The 24,968-nt window shown below is 46.9% G+C and overlaps 1 protein-coding gene and 1 long non-coding RNA gene across 8 annotated transcripts in view; one reads left to right on the forward strand and one right to left on the reverse strand.

Moving 5' to 3' along the window:
* The window catches only part of LOC117313861 (uncharacterized), a 40,756-nt gene extending 19,967 nt beyond the window's left edge, over positions 1 to 20,789 (forward strand). The window contains exon 3 of the long non-coding RNA XR_004528439.2: positions 19,024 to 20,789. This is a non-coding gene — a long non-coding RNA (uncharacterized lncRNA). The remainder of the gene's footprint in view (positions 1 to 19,023) is intronic.
* The window catches only part of BRPF3 (bromodomain and PHD finger containing 3), a 36,339-nt gene continuing 15,825 nt past the window's right edge, over positions 4,455 to 24,968 (reverse strand). Inside the window, exons 8-14 of one of the 7 annotated variants that reach the window (XR_002179305.3) lie at positions 23,747 to 24,256; positions 20,783 to 20,876; positions 17,150 to 17,247; positions 14,226 to 14,323; positions 9,994 to 10,148; positions 8,858 to 9,153; positions 8,539 to 8,674 (exon numbers count right to left, since the gene is read on the reverse strand). Coding sequence is in view for 4 of the 7 variants with exons in the window: in XM_019949649.3 (XP_019805208.1) it covers positions 8,491 to 8,674; positions 9,994 to 10,148; positions 14,226 to 14,323; positions 17,150 to 17,247; positions 20,783 to 20,876; positions 23,747 to 24,256 (1,139 nt within the window). In the remaining 3 variants the exon portion in view is untranslated. Of the gene's footprint in view, positions 4,630 to 6,336; positions 8,675 to 8,857; positions 9,154 to 9,993; positions 10,149 to 14,225; positions 14,324 to 17,149; positions 17,248 to 20,782; positions 20,877 to 23,746; positions 24,257 to 24,968 lie in introns of those variants that run through there. The other 6 variants (XM_033864364.2, XM_019949649.3, XR_012334491.1 and 3 more) reach the window with 6 other exon arrangements.

Below are 24,968 nucleotides of genomic sequence, written 5' to 3' on the forward strand. Positions count from 1 at the left end.
GCCTGCGCGTCTGGAGCCTATGCTCCGCAATGGCAGAGGCCACAACAGTGAGGGGCCCGCGTACCGCAAAAAAAAAAAAAAAAAAAAATGAGGGCTAGACCAATGTGAACAGTGTGCTACCATTTGTATAAAAAAAGGGACACATACACCCATAGACACACATGTGCGCACGTGTACACATACGCTGATATTAAACTACCTCTGGAAAGTTACATATAGAACTGGAAAAATCGGTTGCCTCTGGGAGGGGAACTAGGAGGCTGGGGACAAGGAGGGAGACTTTCCTGAATATTTAAATTTTCTAAATCACTTAAATCAATTGGAGTTAAAAATAATAAAGAATAATAAAATTTGAAGAGAAACTGAGAGAGGGAGACACAGAGGGGAGGGAGAAAGGGAAGGGAGGGTGTGAGGAAGGGAGGAGGGAGGGACAGGGGCAGGAGGAGGGGGAATGGCGGGGCTCTGGCTGCCAAAACCTTCCAAAACATTGGGAATGTGTCCAAAATCATAAGCGGACCCAGAAGCCCCACTGGACAGCCCAGGGAAGCCTGTGTGCTTATCCCACAGCTTGGCCTAGACCCCAACACGTTCTTGCACCTAAGGACAGGGCTGGCTTCACACAATTGCCCACATCAATTCGGGCTCTGCAATCTTTTGTTTCCAGAGCTTTGTTCCCAAACAAGACTCCCTCTCTGGGTCTCTTCCCCTGACCCTATGGTCTTATCTCAGACCTTCGCCCACCTGTGATCTGAACAATTCCTCTGAAGTCGATTTAGTGAGCCGTCATCCTTGATGGCTCTGAAATGTGTGTCTGTGTCACCAAGGTCAGCCAAAAGCAAATAGGCCCTTTTCATCCCCTCTTTAATCCTCCCCTCAAGGACCCGGTGTCCTTTGCTCTACTGCCTCATCAAGACCTGCTTGCACATTCTTTATCACGCTGGGATAACAATAATTCAAAGGAAACCAGGGCCACAGGCATGTCCCCAAGGATCATGGCCTTGAGAGGTAAAGGCATGAAGTGCTAATGGAATTTCAGATACCAGCCAGTGGGCGAGGAAGGATTTGGACACAATGTGCAGGGGGTGCCTTCTGCCCTGCTTGTACCCAGGATGCCAGAGGAGTGAAGTATTGGCAGTGTGGGTCTGTATGAGAAAGGAAGCCCCTGAAGCTGGGCTCAGTCCCCCAGAGTCCAATGGCCAGGGGTGAGGAAGAGGGGGCCAGGGAGGATTGTGTTACTCTGAACTAAGAAGTTCCTTATTCCCCAAAGAGCCAAAAGCAGGATCTGGGTGGCACCATAGTACAGAGGTAGGTGCTAAGAGAAGGCTGAGCCACACAGGACAGGATCAGTTCTCCCACCTCACCCATCCCCTCAATGGGGGGTTCCCTAGTTGAAAACACCTTGGCAGTTCATATCTCTTCCTTGGGAGCAAGGTAGTGTTGTACAGGAAGAAAGAAGCCTTGCTGTATGATGGCTCTTAGCGGAAGTCGTTCAACAAGCAGGTCTAGAGCAAACGTCATGGGCTGACAATACTAAGTGCTGGCAAGGATGTGGAACACCTGGACTGCCGTACACGGCTACAAGAGTGTAAATCATCCAACCAATGGAAAACTGTTTGGTAGAACTACTAAAGCTAAACACACACCCAACCAGTGACCTAGCAATTCCACTCCTGGGGATTTTCTGAAGAGAAATGAGCATTGTGTCCACCAAATGACATGTACAAGAATGTTCATAGCAGTGTTACTATGGCAGCTCAACATGGAAACAACCTAATGTCCACCAGCAGGACAATAAACACACTATGGTATATTTGTACAATAGAATACTACTCAAAACAAGCTACAGCTATGTGCATAACAGGAATGGAGCCCAGAGACATGATATTGAATGAGAGAAGCCAGACAAAAACGTACACACACTGTCTGATTCCATTCATATGAAGTTCAAGAACAGGCAACATGGATCTATGGTCATAGAATCCTGGATAGTAGTTACCCTTGGGGGATGGGGGGAGTAGACATTGACTAGGATGGAACATGAGGAACTTTCTGGGGCACTGGAAATGTTCTGTATTTTGATCTGGGTGGTGGTTTCATGGATGGTTACAAATGTAAAATTTCACAGAGATTCAAGGTTGTGTATCTTAATTACTGTATGTAAAGTTATATCAAAAACAACAAAATTTGTTTCTTGGTCTAAAGCTCTGTTGGTCTGGCCCCCTGACGGGTCTACTCAGCAGCTGGTTTTGCACTCAAAAGAGTGTTGTGTCCACCTTGGAATGACCTTTCATGCCAGGTGCTGGTGCTGTACCAGAGGGCAGAGAGCAAGAACTTCTCAAGCTGAAGAAGAATGTATATGGCCTCTTGGGGGCCATCTCGCTCACAGGTGTTTGAACATGGGGTGGAATTTGGTCCAAGACTTATTTCCATGGAAATATACCCCCAAGAGCAAAAGTTCTTAGGATGGAGAACTATAGCTCTTATTCAATTTCAACTGTTAGAGTCTACCAATATCTTAGCAAAATGACGGGAACAAGCAAACAATAACAGGCAATGGTTGGCACAGGCCAGTTCATGATACTTAGCAAGTGAGGAAAAGTTAAACTTGGGCAGAAGAGCTGTTGGGCCTTATGTTCCAGTCATGCTGAGAACTTCTGCAGTGACTGCAGACAGCTATCAGCTGATTTCCCAACAACCCAGTACAAGAAACTAAAATACATGCATGCTCTACCTAGAAAAAATGAGACAGTAAGGAATTACATTAAAATAGTGGAAATGGTTATTTCTAAGTGGTTAAAATAGTCTTACTTTCTCCTTTGCACATAAAAAATTTTCTTTTCCCAAATTAGATAGCAAATAACAAATTTTATATTCTTTTGTGACCAGCTCAGATAAAATCCTTCGGCAGTCTTCTGGACTGTGAAGCTGGGGTGGGTGGGGAGGCCCTCCTCTGGACCCCTATGCATCCTGCACTCTTGCCCACCAGGAACTATCAACATTTCATCCCCCCAACTATCTTTATGGCCCCAAAAGAGGCCAATACAAAGTAGAAAGAAAGAGGAAGGAACTCAGACACTGCTTCAGAAATGAGGGGAGTTAGACTGAAACCCTCCACTTCCAACCAGCCTTACAGGTGCCAAGCAAAGGACACACAGTGTTCTTTGAAATAACAACACAACAACCCTTCTGAAGTTTGGGGACAATTAGCTTTTTCTACTCCATGTAGCCTGTGAGTCCTAGCCCTCTTAAGAATATTAAAATTGTAGAGAATACTAACATATATGTAATTATATTGCAATATATATAATATAGCATGCAAAATATAAGTAAATACATCTTTATCTTTTTCTTTCCACCCTTTAAGGGAAAGGACAAGCAGAAGGGAACCCCCAAGTGCCAAGGTCAAGTCAGAGTTCCCCTCCAGCTCTGGCTCAGACACACACCTCCCTGGCCCCTCTTCTCCACCACACAGTCAGGCAGAAACTTCTTCCCCATCTTTTGAAGAAACTATTTTCCTCCTTCAAAGACCTCCCTCTTTTCTTCCTGGTAAAGGCCAAACTGTCTGCAGTTGGCAGGACCAGATGTTCACACTCCTTGCCCTACAGATACCGTGGAGAGCCTGCAGAGCCAGGGGCAGACAAGGCTCCCATACTCAATCTCCTTTCAGCACCTGTCCCAGAGCCTAGCAGTCCTACCATTCACCCCCTCTTCTCTCAAAGCTCACAGCCTGGCCAGGTCAGAAGAGTCTATCTGAAAAGCAAATTCACACTCAAGTGTTAATAGCAACTATTACATTAATGAAAGTGGTCAAGCTGACCAGGGTTTTGGCAAATGCTTTTTTTTTTTTTTTTTTGGTGGTATGCGGGCCTCTCACTGTTGCGGCCTCTCCCGTTGCAGAGCACAGGCTCCGGATGCCCAGGCTCAGCGGCCATGGCTCCCGGGCCCAGCTGCTCTGCGGCATGTGGGATCCCCCCGGACCGGGGCACAAACCCGTGTCCCCTGCATCGGCAGGCGGACTCTCAACCACTGCGCCACCAGGGAAGCCCCTGGCAAATGCTTTTAATGATATTTTTTAACTTGCTAGGAAAGTGAGATTTTCTTTTCCTGGTCAGAGTGCCTCTACATGCTCCAGTATCATATTTCAGAATTGAGGCCATGAATTTTAATAACAGCAGTGATAAAATTAATTAAGGAAACGTCTACTCACTTCTAGGGCTCTGAAAATGTGCGTATGGAGAGAGTAGAAAGTGCTGGGTTCTGGATTCTGATCCAGCACTGCCTCTTCCTGCTCTGTGATGCTGAGCACACCTGACCTGCCACTCTGTGTGAAATGAGTTGGTGGGGGGGTGGGTTGGTGGCTAGATGATCCTTAGGGTTTGACATTGTGTCAGGCCCTCCCTGGGGACCAGATACCTCTGAAGGTGCTGTCTCCATCCTCTGTCCCCCAGCCCCATCCTCTAAACATAAGGGGCTTTCCTCAGCACTGCCCTTGCCCCTCTCTTCCCTTGGCCATTCTCCTAACTACACTGATGGGCTTCAGTGGCTCCACATTTCTGTCATCTGCTCCTACCTTCCTCTGGAACTCCAGGTCCAGTTCCATCTGCTTGCTGGGGGGTTTTCTCAGATGTCCTGTAGGCAACATAAACTCATCAGGAACTAAACTCTTCCTCCCTCCTCACCCGCAAACCCACTGCTGGTCCCTCCAGCCACACAGTGACCCTGCCATAACACTCCTTTTTGACTCTGATGTCTAATTAGTTGCCAAGCTGCAATCATGTTTCTTCCCTATTCAAATCCTTCAATAGATGCTGCCACCTACCATGTACTAATGCCTCACCCTGGCTTTGGGGTCCTCTATTAAATCAGTCTGAGAGAGGCTCAGAGAGGTCCAGTACCATGCTTGAGGTCACACAGCAAGTGAGTGACAGGGCTGTTAATCCCAACACACTGCCTCACTCCCTAAATTGTTTCCAGTCAAAGGGGATGGCAGTTGGTCACTGGAGTTGGAATACACACCATACCTCCCAGAGGCTGCCCTTTGTTTAAGCTGCTTCATCTATTTACAATGACTTCTTTTTATCCTTCTCTACTAAAATCCTACTCATCTGGTCATTTGTCCTTTATTTGCAAAATGTTCTATAGGGCGAGCTTGTAATTTCGCTCTAAATGCTTTTGTAATTCAAAATATAAATTCATATATAGGTATTTTTAACCCCACTTGAATTAACTGCTTCATTCTTCTGGAAGCTTTTTCAGAGTTGTCTGCAATGTGTCTTATAAATCAGGTTGTTAGCTTCGTGGGATTAGGAGTGTGTCGCTTTGCACTCTAACACATAATATAAGGACTATCAGTACATTAGAGATACTTGTTTAATGTTATACCAGATTGACAGCCTTTACACTTCAGTGACTTCAATAAGAATTTCAAAGGCCCTGTGGAGGAGGTGATCAGGAGATTCCTGTGTCCTCCAGCCACACACTGAAATACAAAACTCCCAGCCAAGCACAGGAGCCAGGCAGAACCAGAGAGAATGGGTCAAGGAAAAGCTATCCTAGGCCCAACAAACAGTTTGTCTCAGGGAATACTCCTGCTTCTGCTCAAGATATCCCTTTCCAGAAATGTTGGAGCCAGAGCCACAGAGAGGGGAGGGAGGTACAGAACAGGCCAGCATAGCCTTGAAATGCTATGGAGCCCACAAAAAAAGCCTTGGCCAGATTGTCGTCCCACAATTCTGCCACCATGTCTTGGCTGGCTGACCTTGGCCAAGTTTTTTAATCTTGCTGGTCTGTTTCCACATCTGCAAAATGAAGACCAGGTAAGTTAAAGGCTCGCTTCCAGCTCTAAAAGGAGTCAGGCTCATGTTCTGACTCTCTGTGTGTCCCGGCTCCCTCCCTCTCTATAGAATGGGGACAGCAATAATGTCAAAGGAGGTGGGAGCAGCCTAGACACTCCAATTCTGCAAGCTTGGTGAACAGGTGCCCGAGATGTCCAACGGGCCACTTCTCCCACTGAACAAGGAGCAGATGCTCCTAAAGGAATGGGGCTACAGAGCAGCCAAGGCGTGGGAAGTAGGCTGGACCTTCCACAACTCCCAAAAGGCAGTGCTGTTGGGGAGGAAAATGTCAGAAATCATTCTTGCACCCCTCCCAGGGGTCCAAGAGACAGACGGGCAGGCAGACAGACAGAGAGACAGAGCCCTGTCCAGCTGGGAGTCTGCAACAGCTAGACAACCCCATTCTTAATAGGCCCTGGTGTCTTGAAGAGGGGGAGGGCTGCAGAGATTAGGAGGAGAAGGGCAGGCCCCACTGACGACATCAAACACACACAGCAACTGCTGCCCATTAGAACATTTATTTCTCAGAGAGAAAATAAGTTTAAGACAGTCATATTACAGTAGGTAAAATTAACTTTTGTATTCTTTACAAGCATAGATTTTTCTCTGTTTATTACCTCTCTTATACCATCTGTTATAAACAATTCTAGAAAGCAAATAAAGTCACTTTCTACAATAAATAGAGCATCGTGTGCTTCACAGCAGACGCGACTGAGACACATAGGCCCCATGCCACAGCAGGATCTGAGCCGTTTCCCGTTCTAAAAGAGCAGTTTTAAAAATGAGACTCAGAGAGAGACTGAAAGATTCAAAGAGACTGAAAAAAAAAAAAGGGAGAAAGAGACTAAGAAAGAGAAAGTATTGGGGGGAAGAGACAGACACAGAAAGAGAGAGAGAGAAAGCCCCGAGATCTTACAACACAGGTTGAGACGAAGGTCACATAGTCCACAGCCGACCGACTACCTGGGGAGGGGGGACGCATTGGCTCCTTTAAATAAACCACACTGTGTGCATTTAAAATACTCAGCCACACAATGGAGGACTCCAGTAATGGAAACTATAGGCCTGAATAATTTAGAACAGTATTTTACAATTATATACACTATGTCCTTCCCTAGCCATAGGCTGTATTGTAGTTTTATTATTGTACAAAATCCAAAACCCCATCCTTTATGTTATAGAGAGTTTTGTTGGTTCCCTTTTAAACTCTGGCTCATGTCCCAAACGTATAAGAAGTCGTGGCGGTTGGTTGGTTGTATTTTTAAAAAGTGTGTAAAAATGGCAGTGATCTCCCCAGTGACTTTGTTTTGTCCAAAACTCCCCTATGAAAAATTTAAAACAATTAAAAAGAACGTCAGGTTAAAAATCAACATGGCAATCAGTGGCCTGCAACCTGGCCCTGCAACTTTGGTGCTTAAGAGGTGAAAAGAAACATCCAGAGAACAGACATCGAAGCCTCTGAAAGTTGTGTTGGTTTGTCAGTCAGCATTCCCGTTTCACAGTTTTTTTTCCCTTCTGGTTTTGAGAAGGTAAAGGTGGAGGGGGGGTTGAAGGAAAAGAGGGAAAGGGACAGAGGGTTTGAAATAAAAGACTGTGTTCCCTGGAGTTCAGAGCAGCAGAGGCTAGGCAGGGCAGAGTGCAGGACAGGAAGATGCTGGACTGCAGGCCCCACGCCATCCCTAGTGGTAGAGAGAGAGGCTAGAGGCTGCAGGTGCAGAAAAGGAAAAGCCCACGAGGAGACGCTAGGAGGAGTGAAAGGGCAGACCCAGCCAAAGGGCACAGCTTCACCCAACAACCCTCGAATCCACGTGGACAGATGGACACTGGCACAAGCAGCCTGGTCTGCTGACAGGAGCCCGTCCAGTCTGAGCCCACCTCTCTGCAAGACAGAAGAGGGCTGGAGGGACCCTGCCTCAATCTAAGCGGGCAAGTTCTCACAGGCTGGCCTCAGCTGTTTGTCTGTAGCACATGTAAGGGGGTGGGGAGGTGTGCTGGTGAAGGGGTCACCCAAGTGGTAGGCTAGCAGCTGGCCTCAAAGGGAATGAGCCATAAAAAGAAAAAGATCAGTTTGGTGATGGTTTCTGTCAGTTTGGCACAAGAGGAAGTCGGGAAAGGAACAAGGGAAAAAGAGAGACTGGGCAGAGGTGCAGAAGATGGGGCAGGGAAGAGGTATGAGGACAGGTGATAGAGAGAGAGGGTGAGCTCCGTGAGATTCCCCGTGGGACCCTAGTGTATCCACAGCACCTCTGGGGTCAGTGTCAGAGCCTCGCTCACCCTGAGGTGTAGTTAGTTGGGAATGGGTTGGAGGGGCCAGGCACACCCTTGAGAAAGCCCAAGACCTCTTGCTTTCTGGGGCCAGGTCTATCTCCTCGGCTGGGCCCAAGCCTCACAGCTGTTTCTATTTCTAACTGGTTCTTCAGTGGACAAGCCCCTGAGGGAGCTCAGGTGGGAGTTTTTGGCACACAGCAGGCCCACCAGGGGAACCATGCAGTTTAGTCCAAACTGGGGCCTTGTCCTTGGGGAGGATACAGCCCAGTCCCTGGCCTGCCATGGAAGGGGCAAGCTGCCAGCCGTACGTCTGGCTGGGGCAGGAAGAGGCTTCTCTGTGCCCCACAGGACGGAGGCAGGGCAGGCAGATGCAGGCCAGGCCCTGCCCTTACAGGTAGCTGGAGGTGACAAAGGAGTGGGGTCCCCGCACTCGGCTCAGGTGGATCATCGCACGGTCGTAGGCCACCTGCACTGACTTGCGGATGCTGGTCTTGCGGCCTTCCAGCATCTTGAGCTTGTCCACAGTGTCTTCCACACCCAGGGGCAGGACTTTGTCCCTCGGAAGCCACTGCCTAAAATACAAGCACAGTAAGAAGGCTGGACCATGGTGGGTCCCAAAGGAGGCTCTTCTGGACCCACTTGCCCAGGACCAGCAAAGCCAGGGGGAGGGGACAGGGCAGAGGGAGGCAGGCTGGGATGCCACAGGCAGGAAACTACCAAGGGACTTATTTTGCAGCTGGGCCCAGGACACTCACTCAGCTTAGACGGTTGCCAGAGGGAAGCCCATGTGCCCCCAGGGAGACTAGCTGAGTCATCTGGAGGGCTCTGAGCCTCACCCTGCCTTGCGGAGTCAGGGAGCTACAGCTAGGAAGTGGAGCTGATGTCAGGAATCGATGAAATGATCTCTGGTGGGGCCTGCATCTGGTGTTTTTTAAAAGGTCCCTGAGTGAATATAACATGTGGCTAAGAGCCCAGCCTTTGGAGCCAGATCTTGGTTTGTATCCCAGTTCTGGCTATGGATTCTTGGCTTTCTGAGCCTCAGCTTCCTCATCTGTAAAATGGATTGGGAGGGGATTAATGAAGATTTAAATGAGGACCAAATGAAATCATACACGTAAAGCAATTTGCATAAAGAAATGGAGTAAATGCTCAATAAATGATAGCTATTAGCTAGTCCTACCTCCTCACTCTACAGAAGCAGAGGTGAAAGAATCCTCCTACTGGTGTTTGTAAGCCATGAGCAGACAAGCCCCTTGCGGTGGATCCTGCACTGCCCAGAATTCTCCGCCCAGGACTGAGACATGCTTCCCTGCAGCCGCTGGGAGTGTTGGCAGATTACAGGCTCTCAAGTGAGTCCCGCTCCAGGAATCAACCCCCATCAATGTCACCCCCCTCCCCAGGGGCAGCCAGCATTCAATGACTGGTTGACATGGGGGTACAAAGGCACAGCCCCAATCCCTGACATCTCTAATGAGCCACCCAGCTCCAGAGCTCCAAACAGGATGAGCTGAGGCCTCTGCAGCAAGTGCACTGCAGTTCAACTTTTTCCTCTGCCCAGTGCTGCGCCCCCTCACCCTCACAGCTCTTCCCAATGACTCCGAATACAAATCTCCATCTCAGAGTGTTTCACAAGGAATCTAATCTGCAATACCCCTCAGTTACTATTAACACCATTAATCAGTGTTATTAGTAACACCAGGTTACTGTTAACATGGCAAATGCAGACCGGCTGCTGGCAGGTAACCATTCACCTTCACCTGGGTGGAGGCAGGGTGGCCGAGTCCACAGCCCCTCTGTGTACCTCTCCGGCACGTCAGCATTAGAACAGCCACCTGGTTGGGCCCCTCGGCCTGCATCCTGGTGCACCCTCCCAGCAGCAGCACCCACTCACCAGGTGCGTTTATTGTCAAAGAAGAGGACAAGGAAGAGCTTCTCTCCAGCCTCGGCCTGTTTCTGCTCTCCCAGCTTCAGCACATCCAGTGGGGGGACGGGGATGGGGACGCCATTGTGCAGAAGGCCCTCCCGGGGCATCTTGGGATCGATGATCTGGAAGCAGGAAAGGAGACAGCATTCAGCGGGGGGTGGACGGGGTGACCAGTGCACCCTGCTGTAGGACTAACCACTGAACCACCGTACACCAAAGCTATGCAGGGGATTGGCTCGGCCCACAATGCAGTGATGGAGGGGCTGACCTCTTCCAATGACCCTCAGTACCCCAAACAGAAATTCTGACCCTGTTTCCCCAGGTATTGTCCTAATCCTTTGGCCCTTTCCAATCAGACCTTCCGACAAGGGAGCTTGCTCCATCAACTGTCAGGCCCCAGAGCTGAAAGAGGAGTACTGGGAAGCCAGGGTGGGGGGTTTTCAGAAGTGAGTGGAGCATCTCTGACGTCCAGGCCAGACAGACAAACGCCTTCCTCCCAATGTCCCTTAGGGGAAAGGAATGGAGGCCATTTTTTTCCCCTGCCAATTTACCTTTAGAACCTGTGCAATTCATTTCAAAATCTCAGGGGCTTCCTAGACACCATGGCTGTGAAGAAGGTCCTGAATCGGCCAGAGGGCCCATCCCTTTGGTTCTACCTAAACAGATCTCCTGGTTACCCACCACCTTCCTGTCTGACTATAATCCTTCCTGGTGCATAGACCAGATACAATTTTAGCACCTCCACGGTAAAATCAGAGAGAAGGCAAAAGACTGAGTGTGGAGGGTTGCTGAAGAGGGGAGAATGATGTGGTCGGAAACAAGGGCCACTGGAAGAATGAGTCCTTGAGGCTGCAGGCTCCACAAGGGCAAGGGCTCAGCAAAATGCCTGGTGGCATCAACATAATAATTCTCCAGCGCTGTGGAGCACTGACAAAGTTACCAAAGCTCCTAATTATTCACACATCATCTTATTTCATCCTCTTGCTGATGCTGAGAAGTCTGCTGACAAGTACTAGCTGACAGAGGAGAATGCCAAGCACAGAAGGATGTAGCTGGCTGGGACTAAAACCAGGCGCCTGGACAAGGCTTGGGCCTCTGCTGCCCACTGCCTCCTACACAGCCCCTGCTTCCAGAGCAGCTGGCTGATAATCTCTGTGCACCAAGGCCAGGGAGACTTGGAAACTTACGGAGGAGGCAGCTTTCTCCAGAGATGGAGCAATCTTAATTCCTATACCCTGTCCCAGGGGGTCTCTTATAATAATAAATTGCTCTATTTACTTCTGGGTGTTTGCCAGCTTCCCTACATCCTTCTCAAGATAAGCAGCTAAAAGCAGGTCCTCTAGTTAAGAGTTTACTCTAAGGAAGAACCACCACTACCCTGCCCCCAGCTGTGTGATTTGGTAAAAACTCTAACTCCCAGCCTGTCTGTCCCTCCTGGGACTGAAGCTAAGGGTCCTAATGAGAACCACCAGACAAGCCCTCCTGAACTTCCTCGGTTATCAACAGTGGGGATAGTGCCTGGCTTGGAAAGTGGGGCAGACTGTGAAAAGTGTCCCCCCAAGGGCAGAAGCAAGATGGGCAAGTCTGCCTCTTAAGGGGAGCTCGCCTCCCTTTTTAAAAAAGACAGAGGCAAATGTATCCCCAAATAATAAATAATGGTCCATTCACTCAAATGTCATGCAGATGTAAAACATGGAAATAAAGTCTGCAATAACATTTAACACATTACATAACAAATGCGTACACACACCATTGTTACGGCTATAATATATAAATGATAAATAGAAGCAACAATACAAAATGCTTATAGATGATGTCATAATGCTGCGATTTGTGTTGATTTTCCCTTTTTCCAAAGCTTCTGCAATGTAGATACATAATTTTTACATAAAAACAAAAAACATTTTTTTAAAGAACAAGAGCCTCAGAAATTTAAAAACCGTATAGTCACTATATGTGCAAGTACATATTTAAGTATGCAGAGGAAAATGACTGGGAGAGCATAAACCAAAATGAAAACACAGGTTGTATTCAGGTGGTAGGTTTTTTCAGGTGGTGGCTGAATTTCTTTATCACAAAAGAAAATGTATGATTAAGAAGATAATTAAAAAGGAAAAAAAGAGGGGCTTCCTTGGTGGCGCAGTGGTTAAGAATCCGCCTGCCAATGCAGGGGACACGGGTTCGACCCCTGGTCCGGGAAGACTCCACATGCTGTGGAGCAACTAAGCCCATGCGCCACAACTACTGAGCCTGCGCTCTAGAGCCCGTAAGCCACAACTACTGAGCCCACATGCCACAACTACTGAAGCCCACGCAGCTAGAGCCCATGCTCCACAACAAGAGAAGCCACGACAATGAGAAGCTCGCACACCCCAACGAAGAGTAGCCCCTGCTCACCGAAACTAGAGAAAGCCCGTGCAGAGCAACGAAGACCCAACACAGCCAAAAAATAAATAAATAAATTTATTTAAAAAAAAAAGAAAAAAAAAAGAGACTAGTTTTAGACTGGCTTTCTTTGTATTGTGAGATTAAAAAAAACAAAACTAAACCTGCACAGTCTTAATCAATTCTTCAACAACTAAGCTGGGGGTCTCACTGACAGCTGGGCATGGAGCCTGTGAAGGCAGCCCCAGGTCCAACCTCCTCAGCGCTGGATCACAATGTGGATCTCCCACCTCCCACTGCTAAGCAGGGGGTGAGGCAGGTAGCATGGGTTCCAATATGACTCCAGAAAGTCATATAACCTCTTGGAGCTACAGTTTCCTCACCTGTCCAAAAAGGATCAGAGTTCCTGCACTCTTCACCTAAAGAGGCTGCTGTCTATGAAAAGAGCCATAGACAAAAATGAGCTGGGAGAGGCTCAGAGCTCTGTGTGCACGCATAGGCTGGCAGGGCGGTTCTCAACACCCACTATAGATCATCTGGGGAGTGTTAAAAAAAATAGTCATAAAAAAAAGAAACAAAAATATTCATGCCTTGGTCTGGCTTTAGAGAGTCTAATACAGTTGATCTGAGATGGGGCCCCAGGATCTACATTGTTTAAAAAATTCCCCCAGATGATTGTGACATGCCCCAAAGGTTAGAATCAGTATTTTCAGGGCCAGATGGATATTACCTCCCTAATATAGAAAGAGCCCTAAGACATAACAATCAGGGTGGTAAAAATTAGAATTTTTAGCTACTGCCACTATGGAAAAAATGGAAATTTTAGCTACTGCTGGTGGGAGTATAAACCAGAACCAATGTTCTAAGGGGCAACTTGGCAATTTGCATCAGAATTTTACATAGATGCCCCAAGAAGGCATTCCTAAGACTTCTTCACTGTGAAGAAATAACCATGGATGTGCACAAATGTTAAGCTACAATGATGCTTACTGCTGGCTGTTTATCATAGTGAAAAATTCAAAATGATCTAAATGACCAACTAGGGAATGGTTAAAATAAGGTACACGCATACGACTGAAGATGATGCAGTAATGAAAGTGTTGCTGATGAAGAATGTTTAATGGCATAAGCCATGCATGCTCATGGTGTACTGTTAAGTGAAGGGGAGGTTAAACAGAGTACGGTCTCATATTTATGCACATTTATGCATTAAACAGAAAAAAAAGGGCTGAGCATATACATCAAGAGGTAATCTCTGAATAGATGGCACTGTGGGTGATTTTGAACTCAGTGGCTCGGAACACAGGCTTTGACATCACACACTTTGAGCCCTGGGCTCAAATTCCAACCCTGCCACTTAATAGCTAGATGACCATGGTAGCAAATAGATCTTCAGTTTTTTCCCCTATAAAATGAGAATAACCATACCTTCCTCAGCATTTCAAGAACTTAGCATGACAGACATTTAGTAAAACACCTAAGCATTATTAACAGCTCTTACAATTTTCTACAATGAGCACATTTTACTTTTATGAATAATAGATAATTTTTTTTATTTAGCAAATAAATATATGCTATTAAATCACTAAGAGCCCTAACTTCTGTCTGCAAACTTTAACCTATTTTAAGAGCCCTAAGCAGGGAGTCTAGCTGGTGTGACCCACCCAGGCTGGGATAAAACCTCCCTCCCTTCTGCAGCTAAAGGTACCCTGACTCCCAATCACACTCTCCTGGCTTGATCCAATCAGATAAGCCCCCAAGGCAAGGCAGGGGCCAGACCACCCATAGGAGGGAGGAGGATCAGGCAGACTCACCAAGGCGGGGTAGGAGGGATAACCTCGGCACTTGGCCCACACCAGCTCCAGGGGCTCCAGGTCTCCACGGTCTTCAAAGGGCATCAGGAGGCTTCTGCCTGGGGGTGGGGGAGGGGAGGAGACAGTGCCCAAGGGGGCATGGAATGGTGCCCAGGAGGCCTGCCCGGGGCCTCCATTTGACTGGGGCAGCCCAGGAATGAGTCAGCAACATCCCCTCCACCCTTCCTCTTCCCTACCCTCTCCTTAGTTCTTAAGACTAGATCAGGAGACGGCAAACTTGTTCTTTAAAAGGCCAAATAGTAAGTATTTTAGGTTTTGCAGTCTCCATTGCAACTACTCAACTCTACTATTGTAGCATGAAAGCAGCCATAGACGATTGGTAAATGAACAAGCACTGCTGTATCCCCATAAAACTTTATTTCTGGACACTGAAATCTGAATTTTGTGTAATTTTTACGTGTTACAAAATGTCATTCTTCGCTTGATTTTCAATCATTTGAAAATGTAAAAAACGTTCTTAGCTCGTGGGCCCTACAAAAACAGGCAACAGGTTACAGTTTGCTGACCTCTGAACTAGAACCCTAGGTTGATGTTCCTTGGAAAAATATAACTGCTTCATCACCAGGACACCAGGAAGAAGGACTATAATGCATCTTGGCAAAGCCACAAACTGCTCTCTGGGCCTCCCTGACTGGTGGGCCTCATGATGGAGGCTTCATGGAAAAAGATGCCTGGGATAGATATCCCAGTAAAACTATTTGCTAAATGAGTTCTTTTCTGACAGGGCCATACCTGGCTATCCAGGACACCTGGCTGCACAGCACTCAGCAGAGCCAAGCAGGTCTGCAGATTCTTTTCTTGCCAGTTTTGTCAGAACCTTACACAGGGCGTCCTGCCTGGGGCAGGCACCACATCTCTTCGGTTTACTTTGTTCTGCACCTAATGCATTAGCACACGTGGATGGGTACTTCACAAATGTCTCTGAATACACAGAGGAACGTCCCTTCCCCTCCCCAGTCTATAAGCTGGCAACAGGGAGGTGACCACACTCAACTAAGGAAAAGATCCAATTCCACAGAGTAGAAATCATGTTCCTAAGGAAACATTACCATCTACATATATAATTTTTTTATAAAGTATATTCCTGATAATGAGGTCTTGTTTTCTGTCTATTAAATCAATAGCAATAACAACAAAAAGACAAAATCCATTACTGAAGAGGCAGGCTGTGGGGAAACTGGTGCAATCATATACTGCTGAGGAAATTGCAGACCAGTCTAATCCTTTCAGAATATAATTTGGCAGTAAGTCTCAAGAGCCATTTAAAAAAAAGTATGAACAATCTACTCCAGTAAATTCCTTCCCTGGGAATTTGTTCTTAGAAAAATAACTTTTAAAATGAATAAGAGGCTTTTGAACAAAAATATGGTTCACTACCTTATGTATAATGTTAAAATTTGAAAATAACCAAATTCTAACAATGAAACAAGTAAATTATAATGCATTGATTGGAAGATAACATTGAAAAAAGCAGAATATGAAAGAGCATGTGTTTTGGATTAGGATTTTGTGAAAAACGTGCCTGAAATCAATAGAAGGCAACATAGAGAAATGAAGGCAATTGTGTTAAGGTGATGGAACAGTGGAAGGTCAGTTTCCTTTTTAAATTTCCTTTGGCATCATTTTAATAATTACGTGGTTTTAAAAATAAGAATAAAATGTCACCACCAGAAGCACAAAGTACGTGCCAATCCGCTCCCAGTTCTGCACTAGATGCTGTACAAATTAACCTAGACATAAGCCCTGCCTTCTGGGCACTGACAGTCAGACAGTAATGAAACATGCAGGCATGCATTCATCAACACACATATGAAAAAGAAACTGATGCTAAGGGAAAATAAAGCAGTTGGGAAAAGGAAAGAGGGGAAGAGAAGCCCTGAAGGCTGAGTGTTAGATGGAAGCTTCAAAGACAGGGCATCCAGAGTGCACACCCCCCATAGGAGGGCTGGACAGAGGTGTGCTCAGAGAACAGCCAGCCCTGCACCTGTTCCACCTAAGCACCACCCAGTCCTCTCCTTTGGCTCTGCCCTGTCCTTTATTCCTTCAGTCAGAGGAGATAAGATCCATGTGTTTTACTGTTTGGACCTGCTGGAGTAGAATGTCTCCATTTTACCCCACTAGGGAGTAGAAGCATTGGATCACATGAAATTACAGGGTTATGTGTGAAATTCAGTGACACAGGATATCATATTACTCCTGTGAGGGCAGACTGGAAATATCTATCAAAATTACAAATGCATACTTCCTCCAATACAGCAATAGAGTATATCTATAGATATACTCCCCAGGGATACAAAATGATCTTTGTACAAGGTTGCCCACTGCAACATTGACTATGACAATTAAACAAAAACAATTTAAACGTCCATCTGCAGAGGGCCAGCTAAGTAAATGATAGCACACCTATGTAATGGGATATTAGGCAGCCAATAAAAAGCACAAAAGAATCTCCAAGATATATTATTAACTGAAAAAAGGCATAGTTTAGAGGAATGTGCATGTTAGGCTTCTCTGCTCACTCTTTTAAATATACACACAAGTTTTTGGTTTGTGTACGTATGGATTACATCTGGAAAGACACAAAAGAAACCGCTAACAATGGCTATTCTAGGGAGGGGAGAACTGGCTTTTCATTATGCACCCTTTTGTACATTTCTGATTTTTGTCACCATGGTATGTGTTACTTATTCAAAATAAGATGAATTAAAAAAAAAGTAAAAGGAGTATGAATGACCTGGGAGGAAGGGCCATTTCCCTGACGAGTGCCCCCAGGTTCGGAGGAGCTCAGGGTCTGGCTGCAGCCCGCAGAACTGGTTCTCTGGAAGGCCTGGTCCCCCAAGATGCACCTGTACAGCACTCCTCACCTGAGCCGTTGTAGTCAGAGTCTCCATTCACACCTTCCAGGAAGGGCACTCGAGACAGGGCTGGCTTCCCTCGGCTGCGTTTGGGGGGTGTCAGACCACTGCATATAGAGCAGGGAGGGAGAGAGGAGCAAAATGAACAATTTCAATGAGTAACACATCCACTCCTGCTCTCCCATCTCTGCTAGGAGCAGAGCTGCAAAAACCCTTCAAGGAGAATGGTTTCTCACCTTCCCCTAAAAACTCATATTAACCCGTGATATACTTCTGACCAGAATGTTCCCACGAGGCTTAAGGAAACATTTCATCCATGTGGAAGGACTGAACTTGGAAAGAGAGGCCTGCTCCCCTGCCCAGGGACACTGGATTTCATCCAGAGGGAAGGTCACCCAGGCACTTGTCAATCCTTCCAGAGTCTAAGCAGCCTGGCCATGAGGAGGGCCTGTCTCACATCTGCCCAGAATTCTTAACTCTCTGGTTCACATTGCTTCTCTAGAAACCAATTTATTTTTGAGGTACAAAAATCTGCCTCTTTCCCAAATTTTCTATAATGGACATGCCTTACTTCCTTAATTAGAAAAGACTTTTTAAATTGGAAAAACAATCCGCTTCTCACTTCTACTTTATGTGTGTGACGTTTTTCTTAGACAGAGATGGATTTTTTTAAACTACCAAGCAGACCAGTTTTTTTAAAATATGGCTACTGCAAAGAGATAAAAAATATATAGTAGACAAAGACTAGAAGGTAATAGGCAAAAATGAGAACAGTAATACAAGAATAATGGTATAACTGGAACCCACCCAGGCATCAGTATTTTTAAGTTGCTCCCAAAGCAATTCTAATGTACAATCACAGTTAGAAGCTCTTGGCAAGAATGATGTGGCTATGGTTTTTTCCCATTCAAACTTTAAAAAATATTACTGCTGTATAATTATTTCAACAAAAAAAATTGCTTAAAAGACAAGTCAACAACCTGCAGTAGAGCAAAAATGCTTAAGAAGCCCCTAATGGGATACGAAGAGGCCAGGGTTAAGACTGGTTGGAGAGTAGGGTACTCTTGCGTTACTGAATCATAACTGACTTTATCATGGTCTTATACAGAAAACCTGGCACAATGAGAACCTGATGAATCATAATCCTTCAGTTAGTAGTAGGTTGGGAGCTTTCTTCCTGCTAGTCAAAATTAGGACCTGTTGGGGAAAAAACAACACCCAGTTCACATTCAGAATTCAGTTCCCATGCACCCTACAAAAATCTGTCACTGGACTTAAAGAATCTGAGTCCTTATAAAAATGTAAGGTACTGGTAGTTCTATTATGAAAGCCTCTCCAAGTTCACATCATGGATCTGGGGAGACATCTCCAAATACAACATAGGAGGACACAACCAAGCAGTTAAGAGAGAAACTCTGGAGCCAGACTACCTGGGTTCAGAACCTCACTCTGTGCTATTCATTCATTCTGTGACCCTGAGCAAGTTAACCTCTCTGAGGCTTGTGTTCCCCATGTGTTGCTGTGAGGATTTAATGGATTAATACACAGCAAGCACTCAGTACAGAACACACCAAGTATTCAATAAATAGAAGTTATATAGTAAATATTATTATATAAACGGCAGTAAATTTTAAAGTCTCACTTGAATATTATAAACTACCAATGTTATACTATCAGATGATGAGCTCTGAGAAGGTTGAGCTCAATGAGATAGGATGCAACACCAAAACTAGGTCCATATGTTCCTGTTTCATAGAAAAACGCACAAGTGACTCGATCACGGCCTGCATTTCAGCCCTCTCTCTAAGTTACCCAGGTCTAAGCAGACAGCCCAATCAATAATTATTTTGCTTACTGGCTTAACATTTATCTCTCCCTTCTAGATGATAAGCTCCTTGAGAACAGACACCTTATCAGGGCTTAGAACAGTACCTGGCTCACGGTAAGTGCTTAATTAATAATTGAATGAGTGACCCAAAGAAGAGGGTGCAGCTCCAAACTGCTCAGAAAATCATTAGAAAAGATAAACCCAGGGACAGGATGGGAAGGGGATGGGATTAGTGACCAGAAATTCTTTCAAGGTTCTTTATTCTGCGATTATATGATTCTAGTCTAATTAATAAGATCTTCCTTTATGTACTTACCCCCACAATGTAGGAAAAAAGAAAAGAAAGAAAAAGAAAAAAATCCCTGTAGTTGAAGGCCTGAATCTCCTGTTGTAAACCGCAAAATTCTACTGAGAACCACTGAGCTAACGAGGAAACGCCTTCCAAGGGCATTGTTCCCACACTGAGCAGGGCCCCAGAGAAACTGGTGGCTTTGGCATGTTCCGCAGAAAGGCAAGCAGTCTGAACGGGCAGGCTAACCAGAGCCTGGCCTGGCTTGCTCCTTGCGGCTCACAGCTGGGAAGAGCACCCTTTGTGGAGGGAGGGGCCGAACATACCTTCTACCTTTAGTCAAGGACTAAGAGGGGACAGTTTGATAACCCCACTCCTACCCCACCCCAGTGAACTGGGTTTCCAGGCACCTTATCTTTGAAGGGAGTCAGGAACTCCAACCCGGGACCGGGCTAGAAGCATCCTGTATGATTTTGAAATCTCTGCCTCTTCTCTATGCCTGGTAACTGTGTTTTCCCATCCACTCCTCCTATATCTCTAGAGCTGTAACATGGAGGGAGACAGCTAGGACATTTCTGAGGCTTGGTGGGGAAGAATATCTCTAAGGAGCCACTGAAATCTGGGCCCTGCTACAGCGCGGGAGCAGTCCAGGCCCAAGGGGGCATCTAGGGGCCTCCAAGAGCCCAGCACCAGTGTAGAGTGAGAACCCAATAGAACCTACACCCAGCCTGCCTTTGAAGCACTTCAAACACAGACACATAGTATTTTGGTGCTGCCCTGGGACCTCTCCTCCCCTGCTCTGAACCCAGAATCCATCCAGTAGCCATGTGGAGGGACCATGAGGTCAGCCTTCAGGACAAGTCATTCTTCTTCTGTGGCACTGAAGGTCTCCCATTTCCAAGAGTCCCACACTCCCTGGTGTCTTGCAGAGCATACAACACAGAGCAGAGAGATTCAATAAACTCTTAGTCGTGGAAGAAAGTTGAAGGTTCTGGCCTCGGAAATCCTCCCTTCAGGTGAAAGAATGGGAAAAGAAACCCATCCCTTCCCAGCTCAAAGATGGTAGAAGAGCTGGGCCTTTGTCAGACTAAAAGGCAATTCCAAATTTCCTATCTGTCCATTTCTTATTCCTACACCACTGCTATGATGCCCTGAAAGGCAAAGGGTGAAACCATGTCTATAACTGGGTTATCTAAATGGGCCAGGGGGTGGGTGGGGATTGGCTCAAATGTTAACTTCACTGGGCAATACAGAGGGTGTCCCCACCCTCTGGAGCCAAATTCAGGTCTACAAACCCTATAAAGCATCAGCACTACTCCCCGCTAGTCAGATCAGGCCTGACAGTCAAGGGTCACAACGTTTCCTAGGAGCTACCAGAGTCACAGATGAGAGGCTTCAGGAAATAACAGGGGTGCGGGAAGAAAAAAACTGAGATAAGCAGGAGGAGGTTCAATCTGCAGCTGAAAGGAAAATAAATGGAGAGGTGGCAGAGCTGCAAACACGGCTTTGGGACAAGTGTTCTTACCTGCAAGCTTCAAATGCCAGTCCACCACTGAGACCCAAACTACATTCTGAGTCAGACCCGCTTTCAGTGTGTTTTCCAAAGCCGTTGGTCACACCTGCCAAGAACACACAAAGTGAGCCTGAGTGTAGAAACCCCCTTCCCCGACACATGCTGCAGTGTGAGGCAGCCACCTTGGGAGGGCTCAGCAGGGAGGGATGGAGAGGATGGCTGGTCCCTCCTCTTGGGAAATGGGTCTTGGGTGGTGGAGAGAACCTGATAAAGGTTTGGGGGAAATGTTGGCTAGGGCAGTGAACAGACACTGCATTTACCGCCCCATCCTTCTGGGTTTACTTGAAGGAAAATAGCCTATAGCTCATTCCAGTTACTGTCATTTGACTACAATGGGAAATACCAAGACTTCCTCACTCCGGCTTGTTCACAAGTCCCTGGATCTGCTTCTAATTTCAAGCCTCAATTATCAGGGAGGCTCCTCTGCCTCTTGGGAAGCCCACCCACCTTGCCTCTTCAGATAAACACTCACACACCCTATCCATCACACAGCTGGCAATAGCTAGCTTCATTCTTTTGGGATGGTGTCAGGGGAGGCTGGAGCCGGATAAGAACTGTGTCAACCACACCCTGAGATATCTAGCAGAGCTAGTTAAAGTTGAGGATGGGGGGAACTTTTCAGCAGATCTAAGGCAGACCAGACCTTCCTGGGATGATGGGGAGTCAGATTCCCTGGGTTCTAGACTGGGCTCTGAAATATGGGTCCCTTTTCCTCTTTAAGCCTTGGCTTCTACTTTCGTGAAGTGAAGGTAATACCTTCTTACTTATGGAGGATGCTATTAAGTATGAATGAGAGAAGGTCTGTTTACAGCAGGGAGCCCTTCAGAGGCAAATGAAGACTGTCTGGTCATCCCAGGGACAAGACTCTCACCTGCCATCAAAGCTTCAACTCTCCTCTCTATCTACCCAATTCCCAACCACCATCCAGAATCCCACAAGTCTGACAGCTGAGCCAAGAGCTCTAAGTCACATATACCTTAGCCAGAAAACTGTGAGGCAAGTCACACCTGTAAGAGCAGGTGTCTGAGCCAACATATCTGGACCCTAACCTGGCTCTGCCTCTAACATCATGACCTCAATTTAAATCACCAAAGCCTACTGTGCCTCATCTATAAAGGATCAACACCTGCTTTTAAGAGAACCCACTAAAGTTGTGCAAAAATATTCCTGGGTACCAGGTAGCTGGGATGGTGGAGGAGAAACAGATTCTAGCCCCCAAGCGGTGGGCCCCCTCAGGTTGGATGAGCCTGATGTCTAGACCTATTTCCCAACAGCAGGATTTTTCATTTTTAGTGCTCAGTGCTGTTTGGCTGTGCTTGATATAACTGACAGGATGACAACAATAACTGCTACCAACTACTGCTATATACCAAGTGCTTTATATAGGCTACTTCCAATCCTTAGAGCCACACAAGGAAGGTGTCACTAGCCCCATATTAGAAATAAGGAATAGGCTCACAGAGGTTAATTCATACGCCCCAGGATACACAGCTAGTAAGAAGATGGGATTTGAATTCAAGTCTGCCTCAAGCTCTTGACTCTATATAAACACCCTACTGCCCTAATACAGGGAAGCTTGGACCAGACAGGAAAGGAAGGTACTGCTGGAAACAAAGTATTAGGTAGGAAGACAGAAAAGCAGAGAAAAGCATGTGCTGACCACACAGCCCAAAGCCACCATGTAACAGGACATGAGGAGCAAAAGCCAAGAGCAGGCCCCTCCCTGCCAAGTGAGCTGGCCTTCCATATCCCACCAAGACTAAACAACTGTCTGATGATGGGGGCCCTGCATGTCCAGGTCCACCTTGCCCACAGCATTGGCTCCTGATGCCCCTCTTCGCTTTGGAGAGGGAAGCCCCTCTCCAAACTGTCCCTCACAGGGACTCTGACCTTGTTTCTACACACCTGGGCCTGAGCCCTTTGTTCCTTTCTAGTCTGTCCTCATCCCCTGGGCCAGCTTAGGCACTGTCTACTCATGAAGCCTTCCCAACTCCCCCAGTTCCTATTCCCTGAACCTCTAGCAGTGCTGTCACCTGACACATAACCACAGACTGTCCAGCACTGGGGTATCTCTACACCTCAGGACACCATCTAGTCTCCCCACTGGATGGTAATTTGGACCTGGGTCTGATTTACTGCTCCCCAGTGACCAGCTTGTGTTGGACATGCAGTAAGGACTCTTTAGTGACAAGCCCCTATTACTACCTCTGAGACCGCATCTCCTATGATCCCTTGGCTCACTCTGCTGTGGCCACATAGGTCCCCTCACTGTTCCTCAGACATGCAAGCATGTTTCCACCCCCATGGCCTGTGCACTTGCTAGTCCATCTTTTTGGAACATCTTTTCCCCAGATACCCAAATAGCTCACACCCTCAGCTCCTTCAGATCTTTACTCAGAAAGCCTCCCCTGGCCACCCTCTTTAATATCACCTCAGCATCCCCTCTCCCCCCCTTCCCTGCAGGACTTTTCTCCACAGCTTCTAATATGCGATACAATTTATTTATTTGCTTTTAGTCTACCTCCCCTACAAGAGAGGAGACTTGTCTGTTTTATTTATTGATTTTTCCTCCTACACTTTAGTGCCTACAATAATGCCTGATATAAATATCTGATGAATAAATGAACTAAAATGAAAGTAGGAACCATTTTATCATATATAGCTTTATATGCTGCTCAGGGCCAAAGAGAGCCCCAGACACAAGCTGGCCCTCTCAAAACACTTGCTCAAAGCCTATTTCCCCAGGCCACTACTCATGTACCAGGCCCAACTGTGCACTACGGAGCCCTCAGTGCTACTACTGGCATCCACAGGGGCCATCCACAGGGGAGGCAGCTGACTGGGGAAGGTGCCGGCTGGCAAGGCAAAGCAGGAAAGCAGATGAGAAGTAGCGAGAGAAGTCACAGGCGAGGTCACCTGTCTCTTCCCCCTGCTGGGGGGACCTCTCCCCTTCGCTCTCACTACAGCTCCTGCTCCTCGGCCGCTTCCGGGAGTGCTGTTCATCCTCGATGCTGGTGGGAGACGCAGGAGAGCCCACTGCGCCATGGTCCTCGCCGTTCTCCAGGGCCCTGTCTGGGCTCCTCTGTAGTTTAACCCCGTTCTTGGCCTTCTTGAAGAGGACTGATGTGCGACGGCCCACGCCACTGAGTGGGGCACCTGCGGGGGATGTATCGGGGGTCATGAGGGACACTCTATTAATGCCATTGTCACTGAGCAGGCGTTGCAAGGGCTCACTCCCTAGCTGCAGAGGTGATTTTTCCAAAAGCTCATCTTCTTCCACTTTTCTTGGCTTTGGGAATCGGCTTGGAGGTTTGCTATCACTGATGGGTTTCAGAGTGGGGGGATCCGGAGGGGATTCTTGCTCAGACAAGGAAGGCGCAGGCCCAGTAGGCTCCAGGGTTGGTGGGGGAGGCATTTTGGAGTCATCTGTTAGAGAAAAAGAGAACCTGCTTGAACATTTTAGAAAAAGTCTGCCCCTACAAGCCAGATAATGACACTGATAACTAAGAACCAAGAGCATAGGCTATTAGAAGGTTTGAGACGTGTCTCAGGTCTAAGGTGAAGAGAAGGTAGGACTAAGTTGTGTCTACACTAGTAGTTCTAAACCCTGGCTATGTATTAGTTACTCAGTTTCTTAAAAATTCCAATGCTGAGGTCCCACCCCAGACAAAATGAAACCAAATAGTTAACGATGGATTTTTTTTTTTAAAGCTTACCAGGTGAGTTTGATGAAGTCAGGGTTATAAACCACTGCCCTACACCCAGAAAGCCCAAAGCCCCCTGCTTAATCAATAATTAAGTAAATCTCAGCCTCACAGATTAGGGGTCTACAACTCTCTTTAGACCCAGGTGTTTTCCCATCTGTCAATGTATTTTGTTTCATATCACAAGTGAAGCAAGAAGGACAAGCAGAAAGAAGCAGCTTACAGATATGAAAAAATGAAAGCAAGGAAGTTAAATCAGTGGTTCCTGAACTTGTCTATTCAACCTCCACCTTAAAAAATGACAGTTTCGGGGCTTCCCTGGTGGCGCAGTGGTTGAGAGTCCGCCTGTTGATGCAGGGGTTCGTGCCCTGGTCTGGGAAGATCCCACATGCCGCGGAGCGGCTGGGCCCGTGAGCCATGGCCGCTGAGCCTGC

This window comes from Tursiops truncatus, chromosome 10 (assembly GCF_011762595.2).
Source record: "Tursiops truncatus isolate mTurTru1 chromosome 10, mTurTru1.mat.Y, whole genome shotgun sequence".
NCBI classification, from domain to species: domain Eukaryota; kingdom Metazoa; phylum Chordata; class Mammalia; order Artiodactyla; family Delphinidae; genus Tursiops; species Tursiops truncatus.